The 21,092-nt window shown below is 37.6% G+C and overlaps 1 protein-coding gene across 2 annotated transcripts in view; it reads right to left on the bottom strand.

Annotated features, from left to right (window-relative positions):
- nckap5l (NCK-associated protein 5-like) overlaps positions 1–20,230 on the bottom strand; it is a 29,691-nt gene extending 9,461 nt beyond the window's left edge. Inside the window, exons 1-3 of one of the 2 annotated variants that reach the window (XM_081386609.1) lie at positions 20,033–20,230; positions 336–464; positions 180–248 (exon numbers count right to left, since the gene is read on the bottom strand). In XM_081386609.1, coding sequence (XP_081242735.1) covers positions 180–248; positions 336–455 — 189 coding nt within the window. In that variant the 5' untranslated portion in view covers positions 456–464; positions 20,033–20,230. The remainder of the gene's footprint in view (positions 1–179; positions 249–335; positions 465–20,032) is intronic. The other variant, XM_081386610.1, reaches the window with a different exon arrangement.
- Between the last annotated feature and the right edge of the window lie 862 nt (positions 20,231–21,092).

Here is a 21,092-nt window from a genome sequence, read left to right as displayed (position 1 = left end):
TCTGATTTTGGAAGAAATGACTCTACACAACTTTGTTCATCTTCGATTTCACTTATATAGTATATAAGGGCCTTTATGATTTTATTTATCTAATTGGCTGTCTGCATTAGACAAAACCATTGCAAATCTCCATAGGAAGGCAAATGTATGGCTTGGTAAAAAAACAATATTTAACTCACCTCATCCAAGCATCGCTCATATGCTTCTCTCTGACTCTCGTTTGCTAATGAAAGGGCAGAGTTCTCGGCCTGTACAAAAATAGAACAGTTTAAACAGCAAGTCGAGGAAGAAAAGTAAACAAAACGGTATTCTTGGTTAAAGTATATGGCACTTACTTGAAGTTCTCTCACTCGTTCCAGAAGCTCACTGCTACTCTCTTCCTCTAGATAGGACTCAAGATCACCCTCCTCAGACTCAAAGTCCTCATCTACTCTATTTTGGGCCTCTTCCGACATTGTCTTTACCTAACAAGAAGAAAGAGACAGTATTTTTATTTATATATATAAAGAAAAAATAGCCTTTTATTGTGCAATTTTTTATAATTCCCCCAGCCACTACACAAAGTGCTCTGAGTGAAAGAAAAGCACTATGTAAATGTAACAAATTATTATTTCTTATAATATTTCTTAGAGATGAAGTGTCAAATGTTTTTGATGTCAATATAAGTACATTCTTCAGTCCAAGTTTAAAATGCAGGGACAACTACAAGAAAGTCTAGTCAAAATTGTGGCGCTATCAGAACATTTCTTGGAATGTTTGAGCTGCCTGACATGGCAACTGTGGTGGACTACTTGAGTTTGGGATGGGACTGCTTGTTTGACCAACCTATGGAAGATAAGGGAAGTGTTTTGCAAAACCTGTTTGAAGACAGGTATTATTCAAGTAACCCGTTGATGTGCTAATGAGCAACAAATTACAGACTCCAGAATTTCAGATTCTTACTTTTTAAGCCTTTTGTTTGCATACAATAAACAAATGGTTGATCAACCTGTAAACCAGCTTTCCACACATTCTAGTGCACTTTCTGAGTTGTTACAGAACAAACACACTGCCGGTGTATGGAAGTCATTTTCTGCCAATTTTAAATAAATCTAAAATAATAAAAATGAAAACTAAAACCAGATTAACAATTTCATTATAAAAAAACTATGCAAAATATGGAACAAAATTGAAAACAAAATTAAATTATTGAATTAAAATGTTCATTTCTACAGTTCTATGCATCATCCCTGTCAAATTGAAAAATAAAAATGCAATTGGTGATTTGACAATTTCATTTTCACTACAATCCCCGAGGCAAGACCGCCAATATTAAAATGAAAAGGCAAACGTGAAATAGAAACTGAAAACTGTGAAATAAAGAGGAAATAAAATGAAAACTACTTTTTACATTTGAATTTGAATTGTCACTATTAGCGCGTGAGCATTAATAAAAAGCTTTGTATAAACTGTATTTGCAATGTCAACCTGTATGCAAATAATATGTTAATGGTTGGGTGGGGCTTATTCTGAGAGTGTCTAAGGGTGAATGAGTGAGTGCGAAGCGAGTAAAAGAGTTAGCGTGACTATCAAGTCTTTGAGACAGCTGGGAGTGAGTAAGCAGAACTCAAGTCCCTGGCAAATCACATCTTCACTTTAATAGTGTCATCAGAGGGGATTAGACAAAAGAGTACTGAAAACACTAGAGGATTCCAGCCATCGCGCCGTTTCATGACCTACTGACTTACTAACTGGGGCACAGAATTGGATCCTCGCGACCTGCATAATTCGAACTTAGATGACAAAAGCGTGTTCAAAGACATGTTCTAGTGTGTGCTAAAGACTATGAGGACTCAAAAGTCTGAGGTATTCTGAAATTAAAACAATGATAATGATTTAAGTAAATGACTGTATTATAGTGAAACGAATTAAGAGTCAAAGAGAATAAAAGTCAAATCTGATTGGCAAACCAAGAATTTTGCCCATTACACCAATTTCTCTTTGCATATAAACATCTTTATTTTAATAAATTTAAGGCTGCACTGATATGGTTGATACCGAAAAATATTTATATTTTGAAGCCTATTAACCAATAGGCTATATTGGCCGATATTAAAAATGAATTTACATTTTGTGATATTACCAATTTTACTTATCGGACCAATTCAAATGAACATTTATCAGCTGAAAACCGATGTGACCAACTGACATATTGTGCATTCTTAATAAAATGTTAATCTTTTGAACTGAAACCAAAATCTCATTTAAACATTCTTCTCGTGTTAAAAAGACTGATGGCTATCAGTGTTTTGTTGATGTAAACACCCTTATTGTTTCACTATACCACAACAGTAGCCTCCAGTCATCTTCATCCACCCATTCCCAGCACTGCACTATACCATAAATATGACCTTCAATATGAACACCGGATGTAGTCAGAGGATGGACTATCATTGCAAAATTGAATCTAAAAATCAATATGTTCATGGGACTCATTCATAATTGATCCTCTAATTATTCGGTGTGCTCATTTATGTGGCAAGCTTATCTATAGACGTCTAACTCTTTGTCGAGTGAATAGCTTAAATGGAAACTCCATATTATCTGGAAGCAAATGAATACAAAGGCTATGGGGGTCAGAGGGTTGACGGAGCACAGCCGGTCAGAGAACACTGCTCTGTTTTAACAGTAAAGGATGGCACTACGACAGGCTCCAGGCCACACTATAGAGCTGGTAGTTCCTGTAGTGCTAGGAGGCTCCTTTCACATGACAGATTCTTTTCACAAAGACACAAGGAATAGCCTTCCGACAGAAGATGTATTTGTACCATAACTGTGATACATCAACCCATAAAGAAAGGAAGCATTTACATTTTTCATTCAGAAGACACTTTTATTCAAAATGAAAGTAGATACATAAGCTGTAAATCGTAGTTAAAATATGGAATTTAATTCATTTACAAATCCATAAATCTTACAAACTAAATGCCTTAAAAATATTTTACTGCCAATGTACCAGATGTTTGATAAATAATCCATAAAAAAATTATAGATATTATTTATAAATTTTAATATATAATATATTATAGATTAAAAAATAAAATACAATAAAATAACTCACCAAGAAAGGAATATAGTAAAAATCCAAAGCCTTGGGCAAAAAGCCTTAATGAAATTTTATATCTTAAAAAAGCAAGTTAATATGATAGTCCTCTGAAGAATGAATATAGCTGGCGGAGTAGAACTAACCGGTATTCCAGGTTAACACTCTTGTCTTCTCTGAAAAGTAAAACTTACATAAAACAGCCCTCTGAATTTCACTGTGTCACGCTCACATTCTCATGCGTACCTGTCCTGTGATAAAGATGATCTTGAGATAGAAGGAAGTTAAATCTACATATTATGCGTAAGCGGTGACATTTTGGTTTCACAACATTTGCAATACAGGATTAGCTAGAACTGTGTCATGTCTCTGCTCCATTTTTTACCCCATGTTGTTAATGCTTAACCGCTTTCCAATCGCTGGTGGCCAGGGCAGGGCAAAATCTCAAGAGATCACCAGAAGCCTCGACCATCTTTCTTTTCATCTATGAATCACTCACAAGCAATGGAAAATGTATGGGTGAGTAAGCTGATTCTGGTGAAACAGAGCCTCAAAAGCAGTCTTTATGATAATATTGTCAGTGGATAGAGGAGTGTCTAGAGAGTCCTCTAGAAATTCCCCTCTGCTGCTACTTTTAACCTTCTTCAAAAGAGAGACAACACTCAACATTCCTCAAGAGATGTTTAGACTAACTAAAACTAACATTAGCTACTAAATATGGATCATTATGGTCGAATAAATACATTTTGATAGTAATTAATATTATAATATAACAACTATTTTAATATTATTCTGCATTTATCTTCAAATTCAGGTCTAAATTTAACTAAGTCTAATTTTCAGTTTTAGCCCTACCACACCTGGTTTTAACCAAACCACTGAGTTGGCACTCAATTACCTTAACAAGAACTATTAATACAAGGTTTCACCCAAAAATTGTCTCCATGGTGTCCCCAAGACCAGGAATGGAGAAAAAAACAAACAGTCAAACTGCTATTAGAAACATTAACTGCTTTTGAGATAGGACTGCACGATATTGAAAAAAAGTGTGATATGTGATAACTCATTAAATAATGCAATATTCGATATGCGATACGATAATGCATAGTGTTTAAAATAAACTTAAATTATCTTTAAAATGTGTTTAAAATTATATAACCTACATACTTGTTTCACATTCTTTTTGCAGCAGTGTTTTACTGTAGCATAAGAAGTGTTATTTTAGCATTAGTGTAAACCACAGGGTTTAGGGTTTCAGGTAGGCCTACATCAGGTTTATTTAACAACAGAAACTGAATAATCAAATCTAAAAATAAATCACTGCTTAGTTTTCACTGTATGAATTAAATATACACTGATTCTTATTAAAGCTACAAAAGTTATTCAGCCAAGAGCAGTCTTTTATTCATGACCCCATTTATTGCAAGCTGTTGCGATATGCATATCGTGATATATACATTTGCGATATTTCGATATATTGTGCAGCCCTATTTTGAGACAACAGATCAGATTTCAAATCCTGACTAACATTTTGCGGTGATGCTCTTGTATTATTGTCGAACTGTGGCTCTGACGAGAACAGACGTCCTGAGGGCTATTGGCCTCACCTGCAGCACAATCATTTCTTAAACACAGAAGTACTGTGTTCAGTGCAACAGGGCTAATCCTCTGTGCTCTTGTAAGGATCTAAGCAGATTAGCATCAGTTTACATCTGGCCCTAAACTTAAGGTTGCTGCATACACACTGTTATATCGCTCTGTGCTGGACACGTGCCACAGCCTATCCATATCTGTACTGGGATCTTTTGTTGATTAAATAGATGAAATGCAAATTGTGTCTTTATTTACTCACCCTCATATTGTTCCAAACCTATTATTTGTTTCTTCAAAAACAAAAAGGGAGATTTTTTGAAGAATATTTTTACCACTCTTAAATATAATGAAAGTAAATGGGGACTAGGTCTGTCAAGCTCCAAAATTACACCATAAACACGGTTCATATATGACTTGTGTGCTATACGCCAAGTCTTCAAAAGCCATACAACACCCTTTGTGTAACAAAAAGACTGAAAACCCCATATTTACTGATAATCACTCATAATCACCTGCTGCAAACAAATCACCGAATCATTGAGTTGAACTTGAGAACATGATTAGTCTGAATCTTGATCAACTGATTTATTTAAAAGATCCAATTTAAAAAAAAAAAATGGACATCACAATAGTACATGAACCATATGGACCACTTTTATGGTGCTTTTTGCAACATTGACAGTTATTAAACTGAATTGAAACAACACTGAATTTAAATTGAGAAGAACAACCACACTATTTCCTTCTGAAATTGAATTTGTTTCATAATTGATTCATTTTATTTTCAGATTCAGTTTATTATCTCTATACAAATAAATTTGACTTTTTTTTGTTTTGGAGCTTGACTGCATTATATTGACAGCTCTATAGGCTACATTAAAAAGAGTGGCTAGAATATGCTTCATAAATTTACCTTTCTTTGTTCCACAAAAGAAAAAGAAAGTCATACAGGTTGGGAAAAACATGAGGATGAGTAACATTTTGGGGTGAATCAGGCATTGAAAAATCCATATTCACCAACCACTATTTGGAATACCAGGGGTGGAAGTGTCTGCCATAATATCTAGGACAGTTATAGCCCTACTGTATATACCACAGTATAGTGGAGTCGGTTTTAGCGACAAGCAAAAACAGAGGCAAACAAGCACCCATGCCAACAAGATTCTTGGCAGCGCTCAAGCACAATGCAAGCCCCTTAATCCACTGATATGCTGTATAGTAAACATAGCAATAAAGCACTGTGGCAAACCCAAAACAGGGCCCCAAACTCATTTGTCTGTAAAGCAGTACATTTATTGAGGCTAAGCTTCTGAGAGACTACTGTTAATGTTGGTAGGACTTATATTCTCCAATACGCCAGAGTCACTGGCTTGGTATGATGCCCAGAGGAGAGAAGTCTACTGAATGTGACTAAGACTAGAAATCAAAGCTCCACTCAGAGACGAAACCCCAACAAAGCCTGGCGGAGTCAGACACCAGAGGCCACTGTCTGTTCTGCTGGATATATCAAACACAAGAGAGCCACTCTTATCTGACAATATGAAGGACACAGCTTCTCGAAAGGTTGGCAAACTTGATCAAATGATGTAGAGGAGAATGTCTACAATCAGAAAGAAATACGATGGAGTTTTAGATTGCACACAATGTCAAATTCATTTTTACCATCATGCATTGAACCACTTATGGGCCAATTTGTACAAATGCACAAGGGCATCAATACTAAGAGAAAATCACAACCACATGCCTTTTAGTAAATGTAATTTATATACTTTTAGCAATTACAAAAAACAATGTTAAAACATTTTAACCTGGTAATAGTATAAACAGTACCAGAAAATTCTAATTCTCCAAAGAAATTTAGTACAAGCCTATTTAACTTGGTCCTTTGTGTCGGTGTGCAAAACCCCCCATATTTCTTTCATCAGCTTCAGTTCAGCAATAAGCCATGAATGGATGAATGACTGCCATGGATCTGCTTGTTGTCATTTTGCATATTTGAGGGGGGGGGGCTCATACAGTTACGAATGATATCTCGAATAATGCAAATTAGGATTTAAAAGAGTGTTGATAAAAAGGGAAAGTAGATGTTGGGGGAGGACCTGCATGGCTCAGAGGGGTGGAATAAAGCCAGTGTGAAGGCAATCAAACAGAAGTAGGGCTCTCTGGGATTCCAAAATGTGCTGGGAGCTCCGCCTCCATCCCCCACACTCGAGGAGTTATTAAGAAACAGCCAATCGGCATCCGAAGAGACGGTCTCTGATTATTCACACCCTGCACAATGGGCACAGAGCCCTCAGACACCTTCATAACCCAATTATTGATCTGTTCGCATGATTTACGAGCTGATAAAATGATCAATCACACCAGAAGAAGAAATAGACAGTCTGCAAATGCATTGAATAGAGTTATAATGAATAAAAGCATTCTGTGGAAAAGCAAACAAACATATAGACATTCCATCAAGTCCCTAAGGGCATTATATTTTCTCTTTGATGTGAATTATTCCCGGGGATAAAGAGTCTCTGAAGTATGGCGAGACAGCTTCTATTCCTGAATGTGGCATTAAATAAATAAAATCTTTAATAATGCAGGTTTATGCAGCTGGGGTAAAGATTTCCATTGCAATTTTCTGTGTGCTTTAAAGATTATCTGGTCCACTTGCTCTGGCTGTCGCATCGGTGACAGCAAAGGCCCCCCAAATGTTTATGGACTGTCTAGTCCTCCATTTTGCTCCAAACATGAAAGGTAAGGCATGCTACTCTGTAGCTCTCAGCAAAGTTACCATGCAGCCATCTGCAGACTCATGCACTATTGTTGTTCCTTTGCGGCAGTGCACCTATCTACACAAAGTGCGTTGTCTCCATCTGCACAGCCTTGACTGCAGCATGAGCTACCTAAACACACTTAAATGAGGACTAAGCAAAAGCTTCAGCTTGTTCAAGGACTACTTTGAATCGCAGACTAACTGTAAATGCACTCCAGCCTAATTCTCAATTACTTACAGTTGGCTTGGAGTTAAATAAGATGATCACTCACACCCAAACAATGAGTCCTTCAGGCATCACACTGAAGGATGTACCCACGTTGTCCCTGAACCAATGCAAACAGACTTCTGCTTATTAACATTTTAGCATGCAACTGCTTCTCTAACCTAGATGGCGATGAAATAGACTTTTTGATAGTCCTTTTAAAAATGGCACCAGCTGTTTTTCATGACAAGGAAAACTTGTATGGGTCGTTTCAGCACGCTACACCGGCTTAAGCAAACCGGTTTGATTGATTAGCATACGGAAATGATGATCAATGCCATGGTGACCGACCTACAGCTTTCAAAAACGTTAATGCAGCAAGGTAATATTGAAAAAAAAAATATCATATAGACTGCTCCAGAACTGTTTGCCAAGGGATAAATGCATAGTTGCTCCACACTAAGCCAAATCTGATATCTAACGGTTCACGAAACACACTCCTGACAAAGTGCCTGCTAACACAAGTCACTGAAATACAGCGAGAAACGCATAGACAGGATTCGACTGTGGCTAAAAAGCAGTGTTGCAAACAGCTATGCGTAAAATTACCTTTAATTCCAGTCAGAGCATCCCAGACGTTTCAGTGCAGCCCATGCAAGGCAAATGTGAGACACGGGAGCAGGATCCGCAAACGCCACAAAGAAACCCTTTTGCAATATTTTAGCGTTCCTCCGAGGAAATCCTCCTCACGTTACTCTGGTAGTACAGTGCCTGTCCTTAGGCAAGTGCGAGGAAACTGTATCTGCTGTCTGCAGTGGACTCCATGTCCTCCCATTGTTCAAGGGAGTGTGAGGCAGGCATCCTACCCCAATAGACCCAGCCTACTACAACAGCTGTGGGCCAGCCCCCCATCTTTCCTCTGAGTGTCTCTCCCTCCTCCAACGGCTGCAGCTAAACATTAACCCTACAACTGCTGGAGAGGCCATAAAAATAGAGGGGGTTATATTTCAAAAAGCCACCCCGAACAAAGATGAGGACAAGGACGGATATCCGAACAGGCGCAGAAAAAAAAAAAATGGAGTTACCCAGGCAACTCGGCCCCTTGTCAAGGAGCAGGAGCTTCTTTTCTAAGAGGATTGAGACTGCTTTATCAGACTTGCACTGATTGGATTGCAACTGCATGACCAACACCTGACCTGGATAAATAACACACTGGCCAAGTGATAAAAAAAAAAAAAAAAAAACGAATGATAAATTAAAAACGAACTGTGAAAAGACAAAAAAAAAAAGGATCTCATTCCCTTTAAAGCACCACTATTTGAGCTATACGCATTCAGATTGGTGCCTTTGGTCATTTTCTGGAGTGTTCGGACTTGAACGTTAGGATGCAGCATTAAAAAAAAAAAAAATAGTCCAACTTTAAAAAAACAAAACAATGTTCAGTTTCATTCAGGGCTCCCTTCTTCGTACCTCGCTTGAAGGGATAGTTCACCCAAAAATGAAAATTCTGTCATCATTTACTCACCCTCAGGTTGCTCCAAACCTGTATCAATTTCTTTGAGCTGTTGAACAAAAAGGAAGATATTTTGAGGAATGTGGGAAACTGAACAGTTCTGGGGCACGATTGAATGGCCTGGTTACAAACTTTCCTTAAAATATTTGTGGTCACCAAAACAAAGAAATGTAAACAGGTTTGGAACAACTTGCGGGTGAGTAAATGACAGAATTTTCATTTTTGGGTGAACTATCCCTTTAATACATCCAAGATGATTTGACAGATGCCAGAATTTCTAATTGTGACAAGTGATCTCTAGCTTTTCATTTTTTTCAGAGTCAAGAGTAGCCTATTGTAATTAGCCCATTGTAATGCGCGGACATCAGCGGACTGTATTGATGAATATTATATCACGCAAACAGTCAAAACAGAACGCAGAGAAGAGAACTATACTTTCGGCTTAAGGTAACCCCCAGACTAGTCAATTTTGAAAATAATGTAATTTCGCACATAGCTAATATAAAGCGATACACATTACCTGTGATGGACAAACTAAGTGCATTTACATGCACTTTTAAAAGTTTAAATTCAGTCGGATTAAAGCAATAATTAATCAATTGTCATGTAAATGCTTTAGTATGACTGAAATTGTGTGGCATGCCAGCTTCTGTGGCTATTTTCATGGAGAGAAATTTTATGGTAAAACTAAATCAAGATTTTACAATCTATTTATGCTAAAAACTCTAAAACTGCATTTGGTTTAACCTTGTTAAAAATTTCTTCAAGAGTGTTAACGGAGTAAAAATGGTTTCTCACAGGGTTAAAATCAGCACAATCTAATAAAACATGCTTCAGGGATAAAGGGTTTTGAAAATGGACTAAGCGTCCTATATAATGTGAATGTAGCTCGATTACACATTGTGTCATGTATACTTCGACAGACACACTCTACTTCGCTCTAACTAGATTATAACTGCACATGTATACATGTTTACTGGTAACCTTAGAGGAGATTTTGATACTGTCGAAATCCTCCCCTAATAAAAAACAATCCCTTTGCAATGCACTAAAACCTTATCTAAATATCTCAGTGTTATGGCTACAGGGTTGGTCTACGAGGCCAAAGGGCTGAAAAAGATCGTCCCTGACTGTTAATGAACCTCAGATCATGCCCTTGCCAGATACTAATTCATATGTGCTGTCTGCAGGAGGAATTCCACCTCAGCTAGTGTTAGTGTCTTCACATGAGTCGACCAAATTGGATGAAATGACCCAAATGCAAGGGGGTCACATGTTGTCTTGGAGTCAACAGTCAAGGGGTGAGAGCTTTCTGGACAAAGGCCAATTGTGATCCTTTAAACTCCACTTTCACGTCTCTAAACACCCAAGAGGGATAGACTTACGGCATTACATACAATGATCCGGATCCATAATGAGGTGCATTGTGACATGATGGTCTTAAATGTCAGGAATTCAGATCAGAGTCTTATTGGGAGGTCGTCTTGGCTTTCCAGTGCGTTACCAATTGACTACTCAGCAATGACATGCAAAGTGGAGCACACTTGAAAGCGTCTGTAAGCCTCAGGTGCCAAGTGACATTAACATGCTTGTAACAGTTCTGCTCAACTACATCTCCTTAAACACAGCTGGACATTTGGCCTAATTAGACAATCTCAAAGGAAGTATTGTAGGCAATTACATTTCAAGACTGTTGATTGAGCCTGACTGGGCAATATCTGACTCACAAACTCACAAATGTTACATAACTACAACAACTCAGTGATTTGATAGAGCTGATAAGGGAATCTTGAATTCTGCGTGGGAGACAATCTTACTGAAGATCTCCAGAAAACCAAATTATATTCCAAAGATGCAGAAAAAGCTGAAAAGAAAATATTTTAAAAGATAGGGTTGCATGATATATTTATTATATTTTATGTTAGCATCTCTAACTTTTCTGCCTATATATTATTATTAATTTAGTTGGTATTATAGTGGATGGATGGATGGAACGAACCAAATAAACAGATAAATAATATTTTATTGCATTCAATCTGATTTAGTGGATCTCAGAATGAACAGTTATCCATATTTAATTATGTAAATAAAACAAGATTAAACTATTTAATTTACACTATTTATTTACAAAATTACACTATTTATTTTAAAATATCAATCAATACAATCATGAAAAAAGTTTTTGTCAATGTCAAATCGATGTGATGCTTTCATTTAGGCATCACAACAGTAATTTAACATCTGCTGATTTTAATGATTGATTTTTAGTGTTTTCCTGTTCTTCTTTTAGATAATACCATATAATATCATATATAATAATAATAACAACAATAACGACAACAACAATAATAATATTTAATGACTGCCACATGAAAATTTGAATTACTATTCAATTTTAATACTGCCGCATCCCTAATAAAAGAATCCTCGCAACACATTTGCTAGTGTTTGGTCCAACTCCATTTGCCAGCAGTTGGTCAATGACAAAGCATTTGGGTGACTCAGGATTAAAGGAATAAATCAGGCTCATGGCAAAAAAGCCCCCATTGAGAGTGAGACAGCTTAATGGGCGGTAATGTGCTGAACTCCATGTGAGGTGGAGGGGCTGATCCACCTTTTAGAAATGTGACACTAGTCTAGGGTGGAGAGGGAGGGGCAGTACACCACTGTGCTAAACTGACCGCTCCTTCTGCCCCGTGTGGAACGCGTCTTCTGTATTACAGCAACAATTATGTATTGGTAAACACTGACAATTGAGCACCATGATTTTTACGATGAACTTAATCACACTTATCTAAAAGTATGTATCCCCCTAGGTGGAAAGCACATCAATTCAAGAATCTGTGTGAACACTAAATTCCAAATATACCACACTTGTACGAACTGTACAAACATGCTGAGACAAAATAACTCGCCTGACAAAGCAAATTTGACTTGGAGGTCACAAACACACGAGTAAACGCTACATCTGCTGGACAAGGACATCTGGTAAAGCCAAAGCGGAATAATCTTGTAGTCATGGTTACCACCTTGACTAAATGTCACACCGGTTACTGTATTGGCTACGCTCACACAAAAAAAAAAAAAAAAAGAGGGAGGGGAAAATGGGCTCTGGTTCCATTGATAAACAAAGAAAAAAAAAAAGCCACACATATAACAAACCTGGAAAAATTTTCTTGAATTGTAAAATAAACAGCTTGGCATAATAAAACAGTGTGCTATGCGCTTGGTTTGCAGGCTGGCATGTGAGTTGTGCCGGCCGAGCCGGTGTCCCCGTTCCGGCACTGCAGTAAAGTGCAGTGAAGCCTGGCTTTCAGCAGTTTGCAGAGCCAGTGAACATGGACACAGCTACTAAACATCTGGACACCAGGCGTCGTGGCTCAAAGCGAATGCCCTCCGGCACCTTCCAGCTGGGCCGCCGCAGCCATGTCGGCTCCCTACCTTTCCTCTTTTGTTCTGCCGCATGTGGCCACAGTCCACTTAGAGACGCAAGAATCCATATGTAAGCCGTATTAATGTATTCTGTGTACTTCCGTCCTGACATTAATCCTCTGCGCTACATAAATATGTGAATTCTGTCGGCCAAAAAAGGTTGCGAGGATAACGGACCGCTCTTACGGGCCAGATTGATAATGTGGGTGTTTTAAAAGAAATGACCCTGTCGCAGGGCAGGATGCATATTTAACATAAACATAACATACATCAGCTTTGGTAAGCCTCTCGGGGGAATAGTTGGTGTAATTAACGGGTTAAAGGTCGCAGGATCCTAAACCACCAACGCTTTCATTTCGAGAGAAAAAAAAGAAGGGAAACGAAAGCACGTGAGGCCATTTTTCCCGGCTTTCAAACAGGGTGGTGGTGTGGCTTTTCAAAGGGGGTCCGTGACTGTAGTCTCTTTGTGCCAGAGAAAAGGGACCCCTGCCATATCAAATGTAAAGTGCTGTACAAGTGCCCCGCTCTACACCAATGACGATGAGGTTTGTTTGACTCTCATTGCTGCCCAACCAAATCATAGACATTTATCCCCTTCTCCCCAAACAGGATGTGCCATTGACCTGGTTTGCCTGAATTGATTAAGGCCACATTCCAAAGCATATTTCCGCGGAGTAAAACTATGAATTGAATGTTTGTTGCAGCTGAAGACTGGCACACTGTGAGAAACCAAAGCAAATGTTTGCTTCGTTTTTTTTTCTGCAGTGTGAATGTGAAGCAAAATAAATCCATATATTTTTGCAATGGTGCATTGCTTTCAGTAGGTCACTGCTGATTGGTTCTCTAAGCGCCACTGTTCAACGCAAAAGATACTGTTACTTGCTAAGTATACAGGAAATAGGAAAGTACTCTTGACAAACCCACTGTAATAATATATACCTTAACGTGTACGAGTCAATGACATAAGTGTGTCCATGATAAAGGGGAGAAAAAGTTATATTTATAGTATTATATTATATAATATTATATGTTTATTAAAATAAAGATAATATAATATAAATTAAATATTAGAGAAAAAACTTAAACTTAAAAAAAGATTACGAAAATTAAAAAAGCCTTGGCAACTAACTGAAATAAAATAAAGTTTAAGTTGAAATAGGCTACTAAAATTAATAAAACTGAACAATTAATGGCTAAAAAGCTACATATAAATATGTATAGAAAAAAAAATAGAAACAGTATTTATATTCAAAATATTAATGAATACTATACTAGAACATAAATGTATACTAGACAAAAAAATGTCATGTGGTGTAACCATTAAGCATAAAATAATATATTTTCACCTTTTACATCTTGAAGAAATGTGAGCATTCATTCTCAAAAGGGTTTTAAACATATTTTTAAAAAAAAAATTCAAATATCATGAATCATTATAATGATTTTTGGGCTGTCACACCACTTGACACAACCCTAAACCTCACCTTGTCATAAAAAGTAAAATGATTTGATATTCAATAAGAATTTAATAAATTAACAGATCCAGACAAAAGAAAATTAGCATCATGCCAATCATCCATGTACATGATGTGTAAAATACAGGCAAGGATGTGCAAGAAAGTCTCACTGTGCATCTCAAAAACACAACAAAGACTGGAGGGGGAGAAAGCTGCAAGAGTAATTGCTCTCATCCAAATTTCTGCAGTGTTTGTGAAAACAGTAGTAATGTCTTGGGGAGATGGCAGCCCACTCCCCTGCTGTGTATACGGCATATCTTTCCAGCATCCCAGAGTAATTGATGAGTTTTCAACATTTATATGATCCCCCAATCCATAACCATGGTAACTGTTTGCCGGGAGCAGGGTGGGGGAAACGCGCCAGCAGGGAAAACTGATAACAGACATGGCCGTCCGAACTCAGCATGGGTAAACCGAGATCCTGCATGTCTGGAGGGAGTTTAAACATGTGTGCCAACGCTGGCCCATCAGTACACTTTTTAGCCTTTTGTGTTGACAAGAAAGATGCTGCTATAATGATGGCTTCCATTTTCTCACACTAAAACAAGACTACTTGGCCTCAATCAGGCTGCCAGGTTATACGAAGGCTCTCAGAGCCAAAAACAGCCACTGCCAAAAGTTCCAATTTCATGCCTCAGCCCTAATTGTCCAAGGAGCCATGTTTAGATGACCAAACGCAGCACAAGGATGAAACGCGCAAGCTAAAATCTCTACAGTTTCATGTTTAAATTTAAGGAAGGGTTCACTTCCCTACTTTATGAGGTGGTTCCTTAATGCAAAACACTACATGTAAAAACACAGTTTTTTTGTGCACTGGTAAATTTTGGCTGTTTGGCTTTTCATTGGCTTTGTGTTGTTTCAGATTAATGGACATAAAACATCCAAAATACATGTTTTTTAAAGGGTTAGTTGTGAAAATATACTCTCATCACTTATCGTCAAGTTGTTCCAAACCTGTATGAATTTCTTTCTTCTGCTGAACACAAAAAAAAGATATTTGGAAGAATATGGGTGACCAAACAGTTGATGGGCCCCACTGACTTCCATACTATGGAAAAACAAAATTTAATTGTGAATTGTGTTCAGCAGAAGAAAGAAATTCATACAGGTTTGGAACAACTAGAGGGTGAGTATTGCACCGCTTTTTCACTTTATCTATTTGTGTCTGTAGATTTCAATTACAATAGATATCTTTAAAGGCCATTTTCTGAAAAAAGTCATTAATCTCCACTTACAAACACCAAACTTTACAGTTTTACTCTTATCTATATTCTGAAGGTTTTACAGAGGGCTTTGTTCATATTTGCCTGATTTTTCCCCCCTTTTCTGGCTGTTATGGAGTGATAAAAAAAAAATAGATATCCAAACCCCCATCTGTAAAAACCTTTGACTCTAATATGTCAACAAAATGAAAAAGAACTTTGAACCTGGCTTTTTCTGATTTCTTTTTTGGAAATGTATGCAAATTAGTGCATATTTCATTAGATAACACATATCAGAAAACTTGTAATACTTTGCAATTCTTAATGTAATCAACCAACTGGGGAAGCATGGTGACAATTAGTTAATTAATTTTTTTTACCCTATTGACCTAGGGTGTTTTGCCTTAAAGCTCCACAAATTACAAATAACAAATTAAGAGACATAAACCTTTTAACAACAAACAGTAAAGCCGGGGGGAGCGGTGGGTGAAATCTACAATATATCACTTGTAAATTTTCCCACAGCACCCTGTGTGATTTCATTCCTTTATCAGATGTTTCACAGGGGTTGTTTGTATGCGGCTCATGTGGCTCTGCTTTGCGATAGCAGCTGATCGGCGTCTCTGCCGTGCACTAGGATCAGGTGGCCAAGCACAATCTCCCCCAACCATTCTGGGCTCCAATCCATGGAATAACATCATAAGCCACAACCTGGAAAAACAACGCACGGCACTGTTCGCAGGCTACAACATAACAGAGTAACAACTTTAGGCCAGGTGGGAGCTGTAAGGTTTTGAAATGCCTTACAGCACTATGACTGATAGCATCTTATTTAAATATGTATATATGGGAACAATAGTTGTGTGTGACCACTTTGGCACAGCCATTACATTTAGGAATGCAAACTACACTGGTTTAAAATGAGTCAGAGGATTTCTACAGAATTTGCTATATGTATTAGTATGGAGTCAGTTGAAAAAAACTCATGTAAAGGTAGAGACACACCAAACCAAAGCCAAAGAACTAGTGTTGACTAGGCCTGTCGCGATAGTCGATAAGTCGATTAATCGCACGATAAAAAAAATGAGCTCGATAATTTTTCCGGCCGCGATAATTCCATTTGCATGCTTGTTTGTTTTCCTCGTCTCTCTCTCTCTACCAAAGAGACTGGATGACCACTCTCGCTCGGTTCTTTAGCGTATAGGAGGAGTGAACCCTCTTGTTGTCAGTTGCATGGTCTTTGTGTGGGAAGGCGGCGCTTGTCAGTCACATGGTCTTTGTATGGGAAAGCGCCGGCGGCCGCGGGAGGCGGGACTATTTGCGGCTACTGCCGGGAGAGAGAGAAGACGCTAGTTGTGAGTTGCGACAGCGAGCCCAATCACATGAAAATGCATATCTATACCACAAATGTTATTTCTCGTGCCATTTATATGCCAAAAATAGTTTTTGCGTGCATATGATACACTCTTTATGGCGTGTAATACGCACGCACTCCTCACCCCTAATCCTAACCAAGTATTTTCAGTGCGTAGCATGCACGCAATAAAGTGCGTCTCTGTCTTCCCGACAGTACACAATCACTTGACAAAGTAACAGGAGTAACAGTGCAAAATTTGGGTGATATGGCTTGTTGAGGCTTTTTTTATTTGTTTACAAAGGTCCTAACTGTCAGTTTTGCCTGTTATGGAATGTATCACTATTTAATTTGTCTAAAGCCTAATATTTAATATTTTTTGAAGTGCAATTTTGTTTCATTTTTTTTTTATTAACAGACATTTATTTTGTTAACAGACACTAAGAGTCCATTGCTTTCATTGTTTTTGGTTGTTTTGTTCATTTTTTTGGATATTTAAAATGTTTTCCGTTTTCAATGTTTAATATTCTTTAGAAATAAAAGTTTATAGATCGTTGAAAAGGTGTACCTGCATTATTATGCCATTATAATTATATTAAATGAAAATGGTCTCAGTACGACAATATTATCGTTTATCGCGATAATTTCTTGGACAATTTATCGTCCAGCAAAATTTGTTATCGTGACAGGCCTAGTGTTGACTGAGTTGTCGCCTCGCGTCGCGGCAAGAGAAGCTGCACTTGAACACACCGAGAACTACAGCCGACTGCCAGCTAGCATGCGCGTTCTGCGCATGCGTGTAAATGAGACAACTGTCTATTTCTGCAGATATATTTGTCTATATTAGTCATTCAAGAAAAGAAACCGACACTGCCTGTACACAAATCGTAAACAAAGCAGCGCGTGCTTACCGTTTTGAATATCAATCCTGCTGATCACTTTCTTTATTCCAATCCGCTCGTGTTGTAATGATGTAATGATGCATGATGTAAAATTAGAACAGCCGTTCTGTGCTGTTTTGACTTTTTTTGGTCGCTGTTTTGCTATTATTCTCGTGCACTGACTCATACACTAGACTGAACAGCCAATCAGAGTTCTCTCTCACCGACGCCGATTCTACATGCCAACGCCGTCCGACTAGTGTCAACAGTGTGGAACACACCAAAAAAATGGCCAGACGTTGCCCGACTGTCGATCGTTGGCTCAGTGTGTCCAGGGCTTAAGGAAAGTTTTCATTTTTATTTTGATCATTCTCTCTCTTCTATAATGGGAGGAGTTAAGTTTTAAGCAGAATAAAAATAAATTATACAGCACCCAGAAATGAGACTGTAATTGCATTGCAGAGTGAAGACGTCCAACAAGAAAATCTGCTTCACACAAACTGCCTAGAGCAAACTAGCATGTGTGTGTTCTATAAGCAAGGATAAATCGCATGCAAAAAAAATATATATAAAAAGAAAAAAAAAACAGAAAGAGCTTAGATAGATATAGTAGCACAAACAGATAATCTGGAGCTATGGAAACGTTTTCATATTGTCACACAGCACTTGGACAACATTCCTGAATTCCTCACTAAGTGTCTTGGAATCTTTAATAATGTGATCTTGCCTATGTCATCTGACTCCCATTAAGGACAATGCATGTCCGCCGGGCATGCAAAAAGATCAAAAGATACACAAAGATAATGTTGTGATCATGGGAGTAGTTCGCAGAATTACCACACAACCATGACTATCAGCAAACTGGGAGCAAGGCCCCCTGCTGCATCTAATGTCCTCTGTGGCAATTTGGTTTACTGAGCAATTTGGAGTTTATCTCGCCTTCGATTGCTGTCAGCTATTTTTGGGGACATTGTTTACTTCAAGCTGTGCAACATGGGCATCAAAATTCCAAGAGCTTTATGTAAGAATAAATGGGCGATTCTTCGAACTTTTTCAAACTATGTTAAGCATTTATCACACACACACACACACACACACACACACACACACACACACACACACACACACACACACACACACACACACAGATATACATATACACACACATATATATACACATATATATATACACACACACATATATATATATATATATATATATATATATATATATAAAGATCTGAACTTTTAAATAGATTTTGGTATAATGTGATGGTAATGACATGTAATGCTAATGACATTTTTTCACTTTTTTGTAGTAAAAGGTTATGGATAAACCTTGGAATTGATAACACAACAATTTAGCAAGCAGTCAATTAACTTTTAATCAACAGCTTCTGAAATAATATTCTCAAAAAACTGTCCTGTTTGGTAATGAAACCCATCCAGTAAAGCAACTCTCAGATTATGAAGTGAAAATTAATTAAAATGATCTTTAAACGTCCACTTGTGCAACTATGTGCTCCAGTCACTTGTATTTTCCATAATTAAGAAAATGTTAATGGTAATGACAGCAAGAACGGTGATTCTTAGATAGATAGATAGATAGATAGATAGATAGATAGATAGATAGATAGATAGATAGATAGATAGATAGATAGATAGATAGATAGATAAAGTAATTAAAGAGATGCAACAAAAATAAGAGATAGAAAAGTTCCTCTAATAGAACAATCTCCCAAATATCTTGAATATTAGATGGGGGAGAATTGTAGTTTGCAAGCCAGCCTTAACATGGTTTTGAACATGGGACTTACAAATGTGAAAAACATCTGTAAAATATTAAAGGGGAGGGGCCGGGGACATGCTTTTACCCTCAATTACTCTTGAATTAGTTGCTGTTTTAGGGTCTCTAGCAGAATGAACAGCCAAAATTAGCAATTTTACAATGCAGTCTGCGTTCTCATCACACACAAGTAAACACAAAAGTTGTGGGTTGCCAAAGTGTGTAACTATAAACAGGCTGCACGTTCGCTGTGTTGTAGAAAGAGGAAGGGCTAACGTATAGCTTTAACTACATTAAAACAGAGTGAACCGGGGAAACTGATGCAAAGGCTTAGGATAACGTCGGATTATTGTGATTTTTGTACACTGCCATGAAGAATGCAAGGTCCATATATAAAGCAACATTTAAAAAAAATCTATTGTTGCAGAATTAGTGATTTAAAGAGCCAAGCGCAATGCATTTCTGAGCAAAGCAGGATATCACGACAAGCATCCTCAGTCTACAACCCCACCGGTGTCCCAGATAGCCGGATGGCTAATGCCCCACATTTCCCTTTCCAATCATACACCGCGCACATCAACATTTACTACCACAACAAGACCCTACAATGCCCATAGTACATTACATTTAGCGAAATCAGCATACTTTTGACACGTAAACGTCAAACTGTGCGCGCGATAGCTGGGAAAAAGGAGATCTTTACCTCGCGCGATCCTTGTGCTGCTTTGGAAGGTGTGAAAATATCCCCGATGAATATCGCTAAGAAATACCTTGAACTGTACTTTTAAATGCACAGCTTGTGGACATGTTTATCTGTTTTCCCAGCCGCTGATTAGAGCTTTTATCGTCGTCTCTTCCCATCCGTCTCTCTTCCCGTGTTTAGGTTAAAGCACTCGCAGGAAAAGTGATGTCATGGCTTGAAATTGTGTTGCCCGCCCCACTTTAAGTAAAAGGCCCTATCTTGGGCTCCACGTAGCATTTTCAAAAGCATGTTTTCATTTATAGTTTTGCCTCACACATCTATCTTGTTTAATAGTTTTTTTTTGTTTTGTTTTTTGCTAAAGCGGTGTTTTATTAAGCTTCGGTGTCATCGTGTTATTTTCGTTATGCATCTGCAATGATTGCATTAATCATGACTCGTGACTAAGCAGCGATTCTGTATTTATTTGTCCTTCAAGATTGAAATGCAATTCAGTGTTCTGTGGCCAATCGTCGTGATTTTTTTATTTTTTTTTGCTTTTATGCCTTTAATTGTATAAAATGTAATTTGTTTTTTTTTTTAAATACATATATATTAATACACAAAATTCAAAACTATTATTTTCGATTAATCTTTTCTACTTAATAGCCACCATGTTCCAAATCAAACTGCTTCATTTTCCAAGTAGAGAGCTCAACTAATTGTTCAACATCAAGACATATTGTCCAGGGTTCTCACTCTTTTTGACCAATTTGCATGCCCTTTCCAGTCATTTGTGTTAACTGTACAAGGCTTTCTGACATAAAAAAATCACTAATGAATCTTTCTGTGAACCAGTTTGACTGAATTATCAAAAAGAACCAACTCAAAATAACAATTTGTACACATATCAAACAGTGCAATAGCTTGCAAGCAAGTTCAACAAACTAAGGGTGCGTTTCCCAAAGCCAACTGCATGGATGCAAGTTCTGTCGTTACCAATAGAGTTCAATGGTACATGCGACCAAAGTTGGCTAACGATACTTTTGGGAAACCCAACCCAGATCATTACTAGAACCATGTT

The sequence above is a fragment of the Scardinius erythrophthalmus genome (assembly GCF_964197995.2).
Source record: "Scardinius erythrophthalmus genome assembly, chromosome: 15".
Taxonomy (NCBI): Eukaryota; Metazoa; Chordata; class Actinopteri; order Cypriniformes; family Leuciscidae; genus Scardinius; species Scardinius erythrophthalmus.
This window is presented reverse-complemented; position numbering and strand designations above follow the sequence as displayed.